The following is a 17,550-nucleotide window of genomic DNA, read 5'->3' as shown; positions in this document are numbered from 1 at the left end:
GGTATAAGAGAAGGTTATATAGGTCAGGTGTTTAGGCGTGAAGGCACTCGAAGAGACAGTGCCAAAAGTATTAGAGTTCTCAGTGACCCACCCAACACCCACAACATGTTTACAAAAGTGTAAAATATTTTTTGGACCACAAAGAACATAAGTATAGAGCAAGGAGGATGTTCGCAAAAAAGAGATGCCACGGTAACGCAGATTGGAGATATGTTTCTAGGCGCTATTTTGGGGGGGGGGGGGGGGGTGGAGAGCCTGGAGTAATTATATCCATCCTGTGAGGAGTAGGGAGGGGGACGGAACACAGGGGAGGGAAAGAGTAAAGATGGGGCTTTGAACCACAACAGACTTGTTTTTTTGTGGATGCTTGATTGGGGATTGCAAGGAAATTGCGGCGAATGAAGGAAGAAAGGAAAACGTTGAAACCATGGTTTTTCGTGAGGCAATGTTGATCAAATTGCGGAATTTAAGGGTGAGGGAGATGGGATAGAAATTTGATGTATTAGTGAAGCTGGGGTACTTTATAATATGTGGTATTAATGAGTTATTACTACAAACCTGTCTTAAATAAGTACCTTTTTTGCTACACCTAAAAAGTGGGTAAGTGAATTCTTGTGCGACTTTTCCTTTAGTGGGTGTAAAGGGATTCAACATACATGGTCTGCCAATCATTGGCATCTCTGCAAAGCGCGCATACCATCAGCGACGTGTAACAACTTAACTGTGATCCTAGGATAAAGCGTGTGAAGGAGGTACGCAGCTGTCAAAATAATAACAGGCTGAAAGGTCAAGAAAATGCAGTACTTACATTCGAGTGGTGCGGTTTGTTGGGGTGGTGAAGTAAAGATTTAAGGAGGAGCCCGTGCAGGAGAAAGTGAAGTTAGGGTGCCAAGGAGGAACGAGATTAAGTGTGTGAGATATGTAATTCGATTGTTTCACAGCGATATGAGGAGAAACGGGATGAATGACAACACAAGAGAGTAGTAAGAAGAGGAGAACGCGTGGTTGAAACTCTAGGAAGACCACTACACTTGTCCCCGCAGGCGACCCTACTAGTACTATCTGTGCCCACTTGCGTGCACCGACCCCTCCACCTCCCCACCAGTACAATCTGTGCCCACTTGAGTGCACCGACCCCTCCACCTCCAAACACTTTTCGAGACGTCATTGCATGATTTCCTGTTCTAACCTTTCCAATTTAAGGAGCGTGACTGAGCGCCCGACCTCACTCCACACTAACAGAACGGCCATCTTGGAAGTGGGTAACTAAAAACTGCCTCTTAGAGGAAACACCATACGACCTTTGAAATGAAAACACACACTCTATTGTAATTAAACTCACCGTTTTCATTTAAGAACGTAAATCCTTTCATGTAAAACAGTGCTATTTAATTTCAGTTTCCACCAGCACTATTTTGAGTCGGTTCTTATACGGAACAATGAATTACGCTTGCAGCTATCAATAATTATATAAGGAGTTTTTTTTTATTGTTTTCACGAAGCTTATATTTCCATAGCGTAAGGTGACGCTTGGGATGACGTAGGGAAGGAATGGGCAGCGGGAGCTGCGTAGAGCCAGTCTGTAATTTAAAGATTCCGAGACAACTTCGCCAGGAGTGCCATTCCTTTTCCTTGTGATTCACCTACGACGTTGGCGTCACTGTATATGTGCGAATTTCTAAACAGTATTCGGCGTCGTGTGTTTACGTCCAGTGCTCTCCGGCCAACATGGTTGCTGACCAAGCAGAAAAAGAATGCACATGCTTCACAAACCAAAAGCGCCTTTCCCCTCCGGTGTGTGTACACCCACCTGAGCTCTTTCCAGCTCGAGTTACCTGAGACCTGCAGCGATTCGCAGCATCCTTGGTTGCCATGGAGCCGACTCTTTGTCTAGCCCAAGGCAATCCTTCGTGGAACTTATGAAAGCATCGAACAACCAGTTGAAGGCAGCAGATGATTGGTAGAAGAACTCGGCAAAATATGTGTTATGAAACCTCTAGTTACACAAGCAGGAGCGAGCAGAAGAAGAACCCAGGGTGCGCGCCGCCGGCTCCGACATACTCAGCTCATCACGGCACCACGACACCCACAACTCCTCTCGGGTTCGTATGTTTCACAAATTTCAGTGTGTTTGCGTACATAGATGGGTATGAGTAACATGCTATGTTAAATAAAAAAAACGAACTAGAGCCTTGGTTAGGCTGACATATTTGCTGTTCGTCTTCTCATTCTTTTTCTCTCCTGTCTAAAGACTGTCAAAACTTTTCCATTCGGCTACTGATTTAGATCTGTTGTCATTAAGTTCGAACACTAAATAAAGCTCAACGTATGGCTGAGATAGGGTTCAATAAAGGTCTCAGACAACTGTTGGAACATGGTTGAACGTTATTTGAACACTGTGTACAGAAATCCTTCCTAAATTTGACTTTCATTGAATACCTGAACAGAACCTTTGCCAGGATGCTGAAAACCGTGAAACAAGCTCTGTTCTCAACTGATCTACAGACGCCCAAATGGTCCCCAGTGCCTAGTGAGGTATGCTATATTTTTATTCACTTTATGATGTTATTGTTCAGGGAATATTTTGGTGAATAACATGCAAAATATTTTCAAGGTTCCACTTTGGTGAAAAAAAATCCGTAAATTCCATATTCTTGGTCAAAAAGAATCTAAAATTAAACAAATTATTCAATATACTCAATTATACATGTCATTTTGTTAAGTGATGCGTACAAGAGAGAAGCATTTCACTGGAAGCATCAGTGATTGCAATTGGATTTTTTTTTTGTTATATTCATTTTGTAGGTTCCTAAAATAGCGCTTTTACAAGCGTGCACTAAATCATAGTTAATATGGTACATAGGAATTCACAGTTCTCATAAAATTCAATAACTGTTTCACAGCAACCCCCATGAAGTATTGTCTCATGCTCTGGGAATTTGTATAGTGCACATCTGCCATTAGTGTGACCAATGCGAGGTTTCCATTGCAAACCGGAGTCTGATTCATCCTGTGATATTGTGTTGGTAATATGTTCTGGATATTGAGTTCTGGTCCATCTTTGGTAGGTGAGGTTGCTATGTTCAGCTGTTTTTCAGGAGGAAGCATTCCCTTTGTGCCGCAGTTAGAGGTAGTCTATTTCTAGTGTCGCTGGCTGTAAGGATGTCTCTGTTGAGAGGAACATGATATGCCATTAACAGATACTGTGTTGGATGTGCGTGGGATATTGTGTCTACATATTCACTGTTGGGGGTGTGTGTGATTTCCTAGTAGAGTGTTTGGATTTCTCCTATCCGGTTCACCAAGAAAGTAAACGCCAAGCCCAAAAAAGGCCAGCGTAGCGCTGTGTGTGTTTGCTCTGAAAATGCACCTATTAATCCAGATGATGACATGAGCAGAAAGCTGCACTTTATTTTTCAGTTGTGGGATACAGACTATTGCTGTATCTTAACGCCAAATGAGTATGATTACAACCGGAAGAGCAATCACCGATGTCGTCATGAGCAGGTTTTCAGGCCTCAAGCCCATCTCATTTTCTTGAATGCTCCAAAAGGAGGACAATCTTCACTTAGGCGAGTTCTAGCCATTCAGTTCCAAGTTTGTATTTTTGATACTGATGGTTCTTGCAGGTCTCTCTATAAATGACCTGAAATACTCTTTGCCCTTCCTCCCAAACACTTATACTTTCATTTTTAGTAAGAAATGACGCTCGAGGGTGAGCAAATGCAAGAACCTTGGCAAAGGGCAAGAAAGCTGTTTTGTGGCAGAGCTGACTTACCACTCATCAATTGGTAATGCCAGGACTCCAACAAACTAGTTAACTGAAAAATATTAGCTGTGGAAAAAAGATTTTCTATGTTTCGGGAACACCATGTTTGTAGCTGACATCCACACCCAAATCAGCACTTATTCAGTTAATACTGTGTGATCAAAGGTAAAACATCCTACCAAAAAGTGTTGCTACTGTCCCATTAACATCAGACACCCATCCAATGAATACTGATCCACTAACTGTAAAGTAGACTCACTCGGTTTGCCAGCAGAGTCAATTAAAATAGAACAGCTCTATCGAGGGCACCATTGTTATCCATTACAAGAATATTAGCCTTGCTGAAATGTGCCCCATTTGGAATATTGGCAGTACTCTGTTGGAGAATCCCTACTGTCCTATTAACGGTATAGCAGCCATCGATGCAATGGACTTTCTAGAATCTCTGAATGCTGAAATAAATCCATCCTCTGTAGGAGTGGCACTGCTGCATCCTGGAGTAGGCACCTGCTGGTTTGAGAAGGGAGTTTGCGATTGGGTCTGAATAAGGCCCAAGCGGGAAGATCCCCGACTGCGATCTCTGCTGCCATCTGTGCACATCCTTCAGACTTGAGCAAGGACTGCTGTGACCTACCTTTTGTTATGGCCAGCGCAAAGTCTGCCAATTGGGCAGAGTACCCTATTGAAGCATACTCGCTTGATGGACTGCGACAAGTGCACACCATAGGAGCAGGACTGCCACCGCTGCCCGTGGCGTGTACAGGCAGTGCCTGTGAAGAAATTTCACAGATTTCACCATCATGACTAAGAAAGGCACTGACTTTGTTCCCTGAGGGGAGAGAGAAAGTGTACTCGAAGGGAGGCTAACTGAGAGATTAGGATTTGACTGAGAATAACCAAAACACAAGGCAGTATCCATTTTTGGGCACCACGCTTCCCTGCACAAGGCCAAAGGCCAATTTTCTGCACCAGGGTATCCCATAACATAATGAGGGAATTGCTCACAACTGTGCCCAATTAACCACCCTCTTCTAAATAGTGTACAGTGATCCTTTTTCTTTATTGTGTATGATACGGTTAAAGTACTTTCTGTTCTCTGTGACAAAGTACTGGATAGACAGTAATTTATTATTTATCTAGCGGTGATTGTTGAGTGCAGGATCTCTAACCCCACACCACCTCTCTGAGTAAGTCCCGGACTACTCATCCTTGCCACTTTTAGGTCCTCCTCATGAGTGGCCCGGTAATTGGTATAATATTTATTGCACCTGATAAAATCTGACTGCTTGTTTGGAATTTATCAGGTGCAAAAATACCACCCACTTTTGAGTTTTTAGGGAATAACGTACATATTTCTCCCCAGTTAAATATTTGCAGGGTAAACCTGCCAATATTTATCACAAAACGTATGATTTACCATTGTGTTAAGCTGTACTTTGGACATAATGAGCAGTGGTGTAAATTTCAAGATGTTGAGTCTTGCTGACTTGGTTTCTGTTAAGATTCTTTCTTAAGGAATCGTCTTCCTGTGTTTTACAGTGCTACCATCTCCCAAAACTTGATATGCTTGATAATGTCATTGATAATCTCATTCCATCATCTCAAGAATAAGATGTATGTCTGTGTGTAAGAAAGTACAATTTAATGTACTGCTAGTTCTCATTTATCTTTTCCATGTTGCTATGTTATGTTATGTTATAAAGATTTGTAAAGCACACTATCACTCGGGAGAGTATCCTGGTGCTGAGCAGGTGTGAGTCTGGCCAAGTCTATGGCCTATTGGGACTACTCGAAAAGTGAGGTCTTCAGCTCCTTGCGGAATTCATGAAGTGAAGAGGGTCTTATGTGTAGCGGAAGGTCATTCTAAACTTTAGAAGTGATGTAGGAGAAGGCTCGCTTGCTGGATCAGGTTTTCCGTATGCTTAGGATGTGTGCAAATAGGAGTCCAGACAAGCTGAGGTGTGTGGAAAGTTTGTGAAAGCAGATGCAATTGTAGACGTATGCTGGACCAGTGTCATGTTGTGACTTGAAGGTGTGGGTGAGGAGCCTGAATTGTGCTCATTTGTGTATGGGGAGCCAGTGGAGCTCCTTCAAGGGCGGGAAGTTGAGAGTGATTTTGGCTGCTGAGTTCTGAATGGTCTGCAATCTTCTGCTCAGTTTTTTGTTGATCCTGTCATAGAGGGCGTTACCGTAGGCCAGCTTGCTTGTGACAAGGGCATGTGTGATGGTTTTCTAGGTGCTGATTGGGAGCCATTTGAAAATTTTCTTCAGCATCTTTAGGGCATGAGGCGGTGACAGCGTTGACTTGAGCGGTCATGTCGAGTTTGATAACGATCCCAAGGTTCTTAGTGTGAGTGGTGGGTCGTGGGTGTTGGTCCTAGCTCTCATGGTCACCGGGTGGAGTCCCACAGTAATGTGCTCTTCCCGAAGATCGCAATTTCAGCAGGTCCATTGGAGTGGATGTTCTTTGATTCTAGTGTGGTGTGGTAGATGAGACTAGGGTGAAAGATCATGTCAAACTCTGTGAAGAGGTCCAGGAGGATGAAGGCCACTGTTTTCTTTGTCCAGAGTCATGCAGATGTCATCCATGGTGTTGATAAGGGCAGTTCCCTTGCCGTGGCTGGGTCTGAAACCAGACATACTGGTGCTGAAGAGTTGGTGGTCATTGAGGTATTCGGTAAGGCGTTTGTTGATGATTTTCTTAAGACCTTGGCCCAGAATGGTAGCAGGGACATCATTCTGTAGTTGGCAAGCACTGAAGGGTCTACAGAGGGTTTCTTCAGCAATAGGACGTCAATTGCCTGTTTCTAAGCATCTGAAAATGTATTCTAGTACTCCACTCACCCTGTCTTTTAAGTGACCTTGTCCGAATGTTGACTTAGGCTATGCCACTTAACGGTGATTGCTAAACAAGTTTATCTCCCACTATGGGTGCCCTTCCTTGAGTAGTTTAGGTCTCAGGATAATTCAGCAAAGAGTACATAGATTATTAATCTATATGGGTAATTTCCACATGCTCACAAATTATGTCTTGAAATGTGAAAGTTGTTTATTATCATTGGAAACAGTACAACTGGAAGGTGCTAAAGATAAGATTTTGAGTAACAGGTACACTCCCTTATTAAAAACACCACAAGGGTTCTATTTGAAAATATTAACTCTAATGTTAACACGTGTTCCTGTATGCACCTTTTAAGGCTACAGATTATGAAATCCGCCAATATGAGCCTGCCAAGTGGGTGAGCACAACTCTGAGTACAACTGAATTGGATCCCGCCATCTCCACTGGGTTCATGAGGCTCTTCGGATACATTCAAGGCAACAATGAGAAGAGTAAGTGTGGTACCTCCATCTAGCTGAGAGATTACTGTGTTCCTAGTACTCTTTAGGCATAACATTACATTAGTATCTTGAGGCACGGTGCTCCCCATATACTGATGGTGACAGTTGTCTAGTGTTTTCTGTTGGGCTGCCTGTGCATATGGGTTCTTCAACACACTATCTAAATAAACAGTGCTTGGACAGTCGTACGCACATCGCTTCATCTCTCAATACAACCACTGTAAGCTCTGCTCCACATTTGTTTAGCATATTGTTACCAATCCCAGATGGGCAGGTTTGTGCAGATAAATTACACCTTCTACACTGCCCTCTTTAATATACATTTTATTATGATATCTCAGATTACTATGGTGTATGGTGGGGTTCTGGTATTCATGTCAACAATCCACCAACTTTATATATCCCTAAATTAGATCAAGTCAGCGACAACCTGCGCAACCGACTGGCCCATCTTGCGGATCAACGTGGACATTAAAATATATGCCAAGATTCTGGCTACAAGACTCCAGTTGGTTTACTGCTCCCCCGATCAATGCAGCTTTATGCCCACCGGAGCACCTGTCACTGCATTCAAAGGGTACAAGTGGCTCTAACCTATATTTGAGAGCTCACGGAGTTGGCAGCTCTCTTGCTTCGAAAAGCTTTTGACACAGTGGATTGAAGCTACTTGGAGTCAGTGCTGACCCTATGAGCTCAGGCCATCTAGCGCCTTTGTCTTTTTGAAGATGCCGTGGGCCTTTGCATAAATAGGGGGAAATCACTTGCATTCCGCTGTAGGGGGACCACACGTTGTTGGATTGGCAAGCCAATATCTTGGTGCGTTGTCTCAGTTTCAGGTACTTGGGAGTCCACATTTCCATCCTACCAGACCTCACATGCACCTTCAGTCTCATTCCTTCTTGAATGGGACCAGGAAGAGCCAGATGCGTAGCAACACCTTCCTCTAAATGTTCGGGGGAGAGTAGCGTTGATCAAGATGATGGTTCTCCTCAGCTTCTTGTATATCTTACAGAACGTCCCGCTCCAAATTCCAAATACATGGTTCAACAAAGTGGCGTCGCTGCGTATTCATGTGGAGGGGTTGCCGCACCATGGCATCGCTCATAGTAAATGTAGCCACTCAGTATATGAAGGAAGACTCGGAGTGTCACACATATCCGCCTCTATTACTGGGCCTCTCGACTTGTGGTCATAAAGGATTGACGGGCAGGCGGGAGGGTGGGTGGAATGACCCAGTGTACCAACTTGAACTATCTGGCCTTAACCTAGACAGGGTGATGCATTACTTATGTGGCTGACCACTCCTGCGTACCCTACTGGAAGTCACCAGAGTGATCTTTCGGATATGGAGAGCAGCAGCCCGGTTCACCAGCTAGGACAGGTGCCTGACCCAGCAACCCCCCCTTTGGCAAAGTTGTTGGATGGAACAGGTGGCGCCCTTGGAAGTCTTCTGACTCTGGAACTAAATCGGGATCACTTTGTTAGGGGATGTTTGGCGTGGTTCTGCTATGCACTCATTCGCTGAGCTCCAAACCCAGTTTACCTTATCCTGCACCCAGTTCCATAGAAATCTTCAGCTACGTCACACCCTAGGTCAGTATACCGCTGTGGTGCAGAAGCTCCCGAAATTCTGCCCCTTGGTGGCAAGACTGTTGTCAGGGGACTGAGTCAGGTTGGTACCTCCCAGATCTGTTGTACCCTTATTTGTAATGACCAGAGACATTAGTCTTGCTTAAGCAAATGTGGGAGATGTGGGTAGGCGAATTGGAGGAGTTTGAGTGGTGGGAAACCTGCATGGCTCCTAGGAAACTAGCGATCTCCACAAAGCTTAGATCAATCCAAATTTATTTTCTACACACTACATACATGACACCCCTGCAGCTCGGCTACGCAGGTATTGTCTCTGACCCCAGATGTGCTTGCTACCAACATCGTGCGACAGACATCTTCCACATGGTCTAGCAGTGCCTCGTAATCATTCAGTATGGGACCTGTATAGGTGACACCCTCTCTGTGATCCTCAATAAACCGGTTGAACTGACTCCAAAGTTGGCCTTCTTGGGACTAATGGAGGAATTCGGAGGGCCATGGGGAGAGAGGATGTTGGTGGGGGTCAGCCTTGGTGGCTGAACGTGACATTGCATGCTCCTGGAACCAGCTAAAAGCACCCAGTCTGAAACTATGGCGAGCTGGTATGGACTGGTGTGCCAAACAGGAGGAGCCAATCTATACTGCCAGGGGTTGCCCTCGGACATTTTACAAACTTTGGGGCCAATGGTGGGATTATTATGGATTATCCTCCACGTATATAACTGTATCTCAAACTGTCACTTGCTACTGAGATTGGCTGCTGGGGGTATGGTTGAGAAGATGGAGTGGGTGCGGGGTCATGAGTTGTGTTCGTTGTATTTTGCTTAACTGTCATCAAAACCAATAACATTTTTTTATTGAAAAAAAAACTTCACACATATATACATATTTATGTTGATATGTATGTCATAACTATATGTACATAGTTATGACTTCTCTGATTCAAAGCATGCTTATGGTTTCCACCATGAAAAGGTCTGATCAAGATATTTTTTTAAATATCTAATTTAATGATCTTTGTGTATGTACAATCTTTCCTGCAGAGGCGAAGATAGAGATGACGGCTCCAGTCTCCTGCTTTGTAAATCCCGGGGCTGGCCCAAGCTGCGAGTCTAGCATCACTGTTTCTTTCTACATCCCCCCTGAATTTCAGAATGATCCACCGAAGCCAACAGAATCAAATGTTTTCATTGAAAACCGATCATCAATTACAGTATGTGTAAGGTACGATTAAAAATTCAGGCTCTTTTGATACATGCTTGTTGGGCTGTGTGGATTTATGATGTATGGTGTTTGTATAGCGTAAATTTAGCCAAATGCTCTATAGCTGGACAGGGTCGAAGGCAAGGATATAAAATCATTAAGTGATTTGAGAGGTAGCTGGTTTGTGTTCTTTAAAGAGGTGCATCTTCAACTCGTTCCTGAACTGGAGCAGGGTTGGGTTGGGCCTGATGGACATGGGGATGTTGTTTCGAGAGAGAACGCAATGTTGAAACAAACATTAGGCACAGAGAGGGAGAAGAAGCAGAATGCTGCCTATAAGGGACAACGTCATATGTGTTGGTGAGGAAGGTTGGACAAATGCTGAGTGGGATGAGAGAGAATTAAAAAATGTATATGGTGTTAAAGAGTGTTTGACTTGTAATAAGGTGTAGTAATTATTGAAGGACGTGGCAAACTTTGACGGTGAAGAAAAAGATAAAAGGTTTTGAACACATTTTAAAGGATGAGACGATCTAGAAAAAAAAGGGGCCCGTAGTGAAATCATTGATAGAAAGAGAGGGTAGCGTTGAAAAGACAAGAGTGAAACAGAAAAGGTTTGAAGGAAGAGGCAAGGTTTTGGAAAGGACAGAAGATAAGTAAACCTTGATATATGGAGAATGAAGGACAAAGGATATATGATACCACATGAAGAAACAATTAGATAAAAGTGTTAGAGTGAAAATAGGGTAATGATAAAGCAATAGACGTATAAGGGTTCAGCCCACCAGGTGTAGACTTCATTTTTGAGAACTATGGTGGTGAAGGAAGAAAGTGTAGAGGTTTCAACAATATATTTGTCAGTAAACGCTGGAAACCTTGAGCTACTATCTAGCAGTTCCACCACTTATTCAGCTATGTTGAGCCTTTGATCTTGATCCACTCTACCCCCTGTTAATCCATCTTTTCAAACTTCCCTTACCAGCTAACCAACAGGCAATTCATTTTTAGAGAATAATTAACAAATTAAGTGAGCACGAACATCTTTTTGAACCAAAGTAGAGTTTGATAGGACTTTCTCAGGAGCAAATTGCACATCTACCTGAAACATCCTGCAGGGCTTGTCATTCTTTTCATCATGTTCCATCTTTTTGGCAAAGTTTTTAATTTAGTCCTGGATCACACCCTGTATTTATTAAATGCATCCATGTTGTACTGTGACACCAGAGAAATGGTTGCATTAGCGCATTCACAAGGAGAACCTGCAAAGCAGGTACTGCCCAAGATAGGACCATCCATGGCAGGAGCCGCAAGCTTCTACCTAAACCTTTATAAAAAGAAATCCACTAGAATTGTGGTAATCAACCCAGGTAATGAGAGATCTCTTTAACCCAGCTTACAAGGTAGCACCTAAAACTAAAATCTTTTGAAAAAACACTATTATCTAGAAAGGTAGAAAATTGCTACCTCTGGCCCTGACCTTTGTTGTCTCGAACTTAAGACTGGAAGATAATTTTAACAAACACAGGTTTATATAATCCTTAGTGGAAGTTGTGTGCCCACTATGCTGTCATACTCCATAACCAATGAACATCACATCACAAGCTCTGCAGCAAGCTCACACAGTTGAAAAGGGAGCGCTATGCTAATACACATGTCGAGGGAAGTCTTTTGCTACCTTTCTGCAGTAATAACCCCAGAAAAACATCACAGCTGTGGGTTCAGTCTTTATGCACAGGATTGAAAATGTTTACATTAACATTAGCACTCATTGTTTTACAATATACTGGACACAAAATAGCTGAGGTGTCTATCCCTGTGCACATCATTATCTTGAAATTTTACAACGGATAAAAGTAGGACTTTGCCAGGTGTTTCCCGTTTTCAACCCACGTTTGGTAGTCAATCATGTATCTGCTCTCCTACTGAAACCTCCAATGAATTTCCTGCTGGGTGCTCAGAGCTGGTCTGGAGGTAATCCATGTAACATTATACGTTTTCCTTCCTTAAAGTCCCTTCTTATCTATCTCATCTGTTGTGTATGGCTTGGTTAGTGATGGCCTTATTCATTTCCGGTAGTGCTATTGTGGGTGTTGACCAATTGGAGGGCCTTATTAATAATACACTGAAACCTTGGTCATGTGTGACTAGCTCTGTGCAGAGATACTCCATTTTAAAGCTTAGTTGAATTAATGGTCGGGCTCAGTTCCTTGGGAAACATCTACCGACTCACTCCTACTCTTCTAGGGCCCAAGGTACCAAGCAATTTTGCGGTCACAAAAGGAGAATTTCACAGTTTGACAATGCAAGATGGCCTTGTACAATGTACCATCCCTGTTTTGCAAGTCGTGTCATGTTACAGACTCGCAAAATAGGGACTGCAACTCGCAATTAGGAAGGCGCGTTCCAAGGGCGTCCCTTCCTAATTGCAACTCGCAGGTCCAAGTATGATTATTTTGTGACTGTGAATGCAGTCGCAAAACAATCGTAGTTAGCACCAATTTCGAATTGGTGTCAACCCATTTGTAGTCGGCAAGGGGTCCTTTGTGAATGGTAGCAAAAATCATTTTTTTCAGAGCAGGCAGTGGTCCCAGGAACCACTGCCTACTCTGAAAAAATGAAAAGAAAACTTTTCATTTTTATTTTTTAAATGAATCCCATTTTCCTTTAAGGAAAACGGGCTGCATTAAAAAAAAAATGCTTTATTGAAAAAGCAATTCAGTTAGATAGAAGAGCGACCCAAATGTCCACGTGAATCTGGGTTAATATCTGAAAACAGCACACATTCATGTGAAACTCATTAAAATAATTAAACATTAGAACAGGAGTTCAAGCAATTGAATTAATCATCAGATTATTTTTTTTCATTTAGACAGTTCCTCTTCTGTCAAGGTTATCATAATGATATAATTTGCACCAGTACTCCAACACAAGAACAACTTTTATTGCCTCCCTGACATTTATGTACTGTTAGACTTGGCATCATTGGCATGGTCTCCCCAAACTTTTTGCCTCTTCTTCCCTGGTTGTTTCTGTGTGCTGGACTCTGTTTTTGCTGTTTTGTTTGCTCTGGACACTTTACCACTGCTGACCAGTGCTAAAGTGTAAGTGTTCCCTGTATAAATTGTAGGTGTACATTGTCTTATCCATGATTGCCATATTTGATTTACTAATAAGTCCCTAGTAAAGTGCACTAGAGGTGCCCAGGGCCTGTAAATCAAATGTTACTAGTAGGCCTGCAGCACTGGTTGTGCCACCCACCCACCATAGTAGCCCTGTAAACATGGCTCAGACCTGCCACTGCAGTGTCTGTGAATGCAGTTTTAAACTGCCAATTCGACTTGGCAAGTATACCCACTTGCCAGGCCTAAACCTTCCCTTTTTAAACTTGTAAGGCTCCCCTAAGGTATGCCCTAGGTAGCCCCATGGGCAGGGTGCAGTGTATGTTAAAGGTGGGACATGTACTTATGTGTTTTACATGTCCTGACAGACAATGAAAGACTGCCAAATTCGTTTTTCACTGTTGCAAGGCCTATCTCTCTCACTGGTTATGGGGGCTGCCTTTAAATATTATTAAAGCGCAGATTCGCTTTGGGAGCAGATAGACATGTGGAGTTTGAGGGTCTCTGAACTCACAATTTAAAAATACATCTTTTAGTGAAGTTGGTTTTTAGATTGTGTGTTTGAAAATGCCACTTGTAGAAAGTATGCATTTTCTTGCTTAAACCATGCTGTGACTCTGCTTGTTTGTGGATTCCCTGTCTGGGTAAGTTTGACAGTTGGGCTGTTTGCACCTCTTCTCTAGACAGTGACACAAAGGGAGTCGAGGTGTAGCCTGCATATCCTGATGGGTCATCTTGGCTGAGGGGAGGGGTGGTGTCACTTACATCTGAAAGGGCTGTGCCTGCCCTCCCACAATGCAGTCTCCAACCCCCTGATGTGTGTCTGGGGCCTGGCCTGGGCACGGCAGGATCTTGAAAACAACAGAGACTTCTCTTTGAAGTAGGCCTACTTCAAAGGCAGAAAGGGGTATAAGAAGAGGACCCCAAACCCCTGAAAATCAGATTACTCCTGGAACCAAGAGGAACCTCTGCTAAGGAGAAAAGCTGGAGAAGCTGGAGGGGGAGTACTGCCCCTTTGCCTGTGACTGTGCTTTGCTGGGTTGGCCTGCAGTAGCTGCTTCTGCCTGAGAAAGGACAAAGCCTGACTTTTGTGTGATTTCCCACTGGTGAAGAACCTCCAAGAGATTGAACTGAGATTGCCTCCTGTTGTTGAAGTCTCAGTGACATCAAAGACTTCTCCTTGTCAGCACTTGGGCTTTCTACTGAAAGTCCTGCCTGCCAAGTGGTGCCCTAACCTGTCTCTGGGTCCTTGAAAGGTGCAGCTGGTGGAAAAGGACTTAAATCCACACAAAGACCACCATGCGGGGAAACTTTTGATGCACCGCCCGCCTCGCGGCTGAAAAACGACGCGCCGCCGGCCTTGCGGCTAACATCTCCACCTGCATCGTGGCTGTAAAATCGATGCAACGCGGCTGGAGAAACGACGAGCAACACCTGCAGCGGTTGCTGTTAACAATGCAAGCCCCAATGCAGTGTGGTTTCTGGACACCTCGTGACCGGATTTCAACGCAAATCGCTAGGCTCAAAAAATCAACACAAAACCTGCCGGACCCGAGGTGCCAGTCCGGATCGAGCATCGCTGTCTTGTGGGAGAGAAGAAACAGCGCATGCCAACCTGACTGGAGGAGGAACAACGCACGGTCTCGCTTGTGAGTGAGAAATCGACACATCGCTGACCTTTTTTGACGCACACTCGCCCGTGCGGTTTTATTTTGACGCTACCCAGGTACTTTTGTACGATAACTGCGTTCTCACTGTTTTCTAAAGGATTAAGGGTCATATGTATGAACACATTTTCCCATAGACACAGAATGGGTAAAGCCCTTTTATACATCTGGCCCTAAGACTCTTATTCTTTTTCAAATTCATAACTTGACTTGTGTATGTTGGATTTTTGTCGTTTTGGTCCTTTTTTGTTTAGATAAAGATTATCTATTTTTCTAAACCTGTGTTGTCATTTGGTAGTGGGTTCACTGGGTTACTGTGTGTGGTGGTACAAATACTTGAGACATTGCTTCTGATGTTAAGTCTACCTGCTTGTGCCAAGCTACCAAGTGGGTGAGCAGAGGTTAACTGAGGGGGATTCTCCCTTACCCCGAACTGTGGGTTCTTGCTTGGACAGGGGGTAATCTGACTGCCAGCCAAAGACCCTATTTCTAACATGTACAATGGCTCAGAACTCAATAGTCATTCATGCACACCAGTAGACCACTGATGTAGGATACTACAAATGATGGGGTAGGTTTATCAACACTCTGCACCACTGCAAAAAAAGTGAGTAAAGGTGGTGCAAAATATTGATGCAATATTTACTTTCCAGGGCAGAACTGTATTTGCACTAGAAAGTAGCCTTAAAGTAACACAAACAGCTCATTGTGTTGCTTTATGTCGAGGGAGGATGCCATGGGTGGTACATGGCCATTCCCACACTACCACTCATGTTTTTTGACGCAACAGACTATCTACTAACAATTGCAGATAGGGCAGGGCTTATTGCCAAATAACACTTCCTCAAGGCAGGTGTTAAGTTGAAGCAATCATTGTTTCACCAAACTTTTACCATATTGCATGTGTGACACACTCTGCAGCACATGTACAATGTGGGAAAGTTTTAACGTTTGTATTCACTTAGTAGTGCACTGGTAGGGAACCTTTCCAGTAAAAAACCTATGCTAGACATCACACACAGACACTTGCACTATGGGGCAAAGGTGCATGCACAGTGCTAGCCAGATGTTTGTGCTCCAGTGGTAGGGAAGGGAGAAGGAGTGCTATACGTTTGTAGAAATGGCTCTGTACTATGTTTTCCCTCTTGCACTATGCAGCACAGCAGCTTTGGTTGCTGGGTTCCGCAACATTTTAATAAATCCACCCCGTTGATCCCAGGAGAAGGAAGCAAGAGAGAGCTTATATAGGAGATACAGGGAGCTAACAGGGCTCTCATCCAGTGTGTGGCATTGAAAGCAAGACTAACTTGTCGTGTTCGTTAAGTGATGGGACCATCCTGCAGATGTTAAAAATGTGTTCTTACTTTTGTTTTCTGCAGGAGCTTTGGAGGATTTACAAACGCAGCAAAGAACCAAGAGCAACTTTTGGAGTTGGGAGCAAGTTTGAAACGGGATGGGAGTGTTTTTGATGAGCGTGTCTACTACACTGCAGGCTATGACAGTCCATTTAAAATGTTTAATAGATGCAATGAGGTTTGGCTGATCAAAATTAATTAGGTAATGTAGTGAGCTTGTCAGCTAACACTCTCACATCCACACGGTAGGACTACATGTTTCTCCACGGTATCCAGTAAGAATCAATTGCACATTGCAACCGCGAGGAGGAGGTGACGAGTACTCACTTAGATCTCATGTCTAGAAGCCAAGCGATGGAGAATCTCTGTTGTGAAGCAAGTAGGTGTTTGTTAAAGGTAGTATGGTATCTGTTTTCACAGCACATTGGTACCATTGTCATGAAAGGTCAATTGATGCAATCAATGGAAATCAGCCTTGACAGCACTGACTAGAAAATAACTACTTCATTTATCCAGATAAGCTTTATTGCCCGTTCAGGTTCCACAATTACCTCAAAAGTTTTATTGATGTTTTTGGTTTACTGGAATCTCCAGGAGTGACAGCAAAATAAAGGCTGAAAGCTTGTATAACCATGTTTTTAAACGAGTTAGCCATCTAATTTCTTGAATACCCATGTGCTGATACTGGTGAATGCGTGAGTGAATGAACGAGCACTGTGGCCAGCGCCTGCCTTGCCACCATATCAGTCCGGTACACTCAAGGACGAAGCTTGCAATTCTGATTACTCTCAAGTCTGACTTTTACATTCCATGATGTGCCTATTTCGTAAGGGGGTATAGAAACATGAAATATATTGAACTGAAATAAATGAAATTAGAACAATTGACCAGCTCTGGGTCTTGAGGTTATTTCCGGTCTTGCAGGCTACCACTGCTGTTTGCCTGGTCCAGGATTAGAAGGTTGAGTACGCTACCTAGATCTTAGCTGGCAGCCACTCTCACCCTTCTCCTATAAAAGGAATCCTATTTACTCTGAGGTTGGACTGTGATTGGGGATGATCTGTTACTTCCAGTAGCATCAGTCCACATCTAACCATACAGGTGTTGTGTCTCTGGGGATCAATTAAGCAGTGGCTGTGTTAGAAAATGAAGGACTCACCAGATGATGACATCTCATTAGAGTTGCCGAATACCATTGTTCCACAGTTGTATTTAAATAGACAAAGCCTGGAGGTGGGTTCAATGTCCAAGGAAATGTTCTTAGGCAAGGAAGACCTTCACTTGGTGTAAACATTTTTGTACCAGCGGTGGACACCTGAATCAGGCTTTGATGCGGCTATCTCCTCCCATACCTCCTAGAGGCGGCAGACGTGAAACGTGAGGCCCCACAGATTCTGTGGATCCACCTAAGTTGATCCTGCAAGCAAAGGTTTGTTCAGTTGTGATAGTGTCTCTTTATGCCGTGCCTGACCTTGCTTTGGTGTTGAATAGGCTAGGGGAAAATG

The 17,550-nt window shown here is 43.6% G+C and overlaps 1 protein-coding gene across 1 annotated transcript; it reads left to right on the top strand.

Moving 5' to 3' along the window:
- Nucleotides 1-1,520: 1,520 nt before the first annotated feature.
- Nucleotides 1,521-16,680, top strand: HEBP2 (heme binding protein 2). Its single transcript, XM_069234331.1, has 5 exons — nucleotides 1,521-2,102; nucleotides 2,448-2,535; nucleotides 6,967-7,102; nucleotides 9,745-9,925; nucleotides 16,070-16,680. Exons 1-5 carry the CDS (start codon nucleotides 1,954-1,956, stop codon nucleotides 16,245-16,247), a joined length of 732 nt encoding a protein of 243 aa, XP_069090432.1. The 5' UTR covers nucleotides 1,521-1,953; the 3' UTR covers nucleotides 16,248-16,680.
- Nucleotides 16,681-17,550: the final 870 nt, after the last annotated feature.

Source organism: Pleurodeles waltl, chromosome 5 (genome assembly GCF_031143425.1).
Source record: "Pleurodeles waltl isolate 20211129_DDA chromosome 5, aPleWal1.hap1.20221129, whole genome shotgun sequence".
NCBI classification, from domain to species: Eukaryota; Metazoa; Chordata; class Amphibia; order Caudata; family Salamandridae; genus Pleurodeles; species Pleurodeles waltl.
The sequence above is the reverse complement of the archived record's forward strand: the minus strand, read 5'-3'. Positions and strand labels throughout refer to the sequence as shown.

Bases quoted from the DNA above. Each gene is read 5' to 3' on its own strand.
- HEBP2 (XM_069234331.1), top strand. From the start codon at position 1,954: ATGATTGGTAGAAGAACTCGGCAAAATATGTGTTATGAAACCTCTAGT. The intron at 2,103-2,447 runs GTTCGTATGTTT...ATACCTGAACAG, and splicing joins ACACCCACAACTCCTCTCGG to AACCTTTGCCAGGATGCTGA. The intron at 7,103-9,744 runs GTAAGTGTGGTA...TCTTTCCTGCAG, and splicing joins TCAAGGCAACAATGAGAAGA to AGGCGAAGATAGAGATGACG.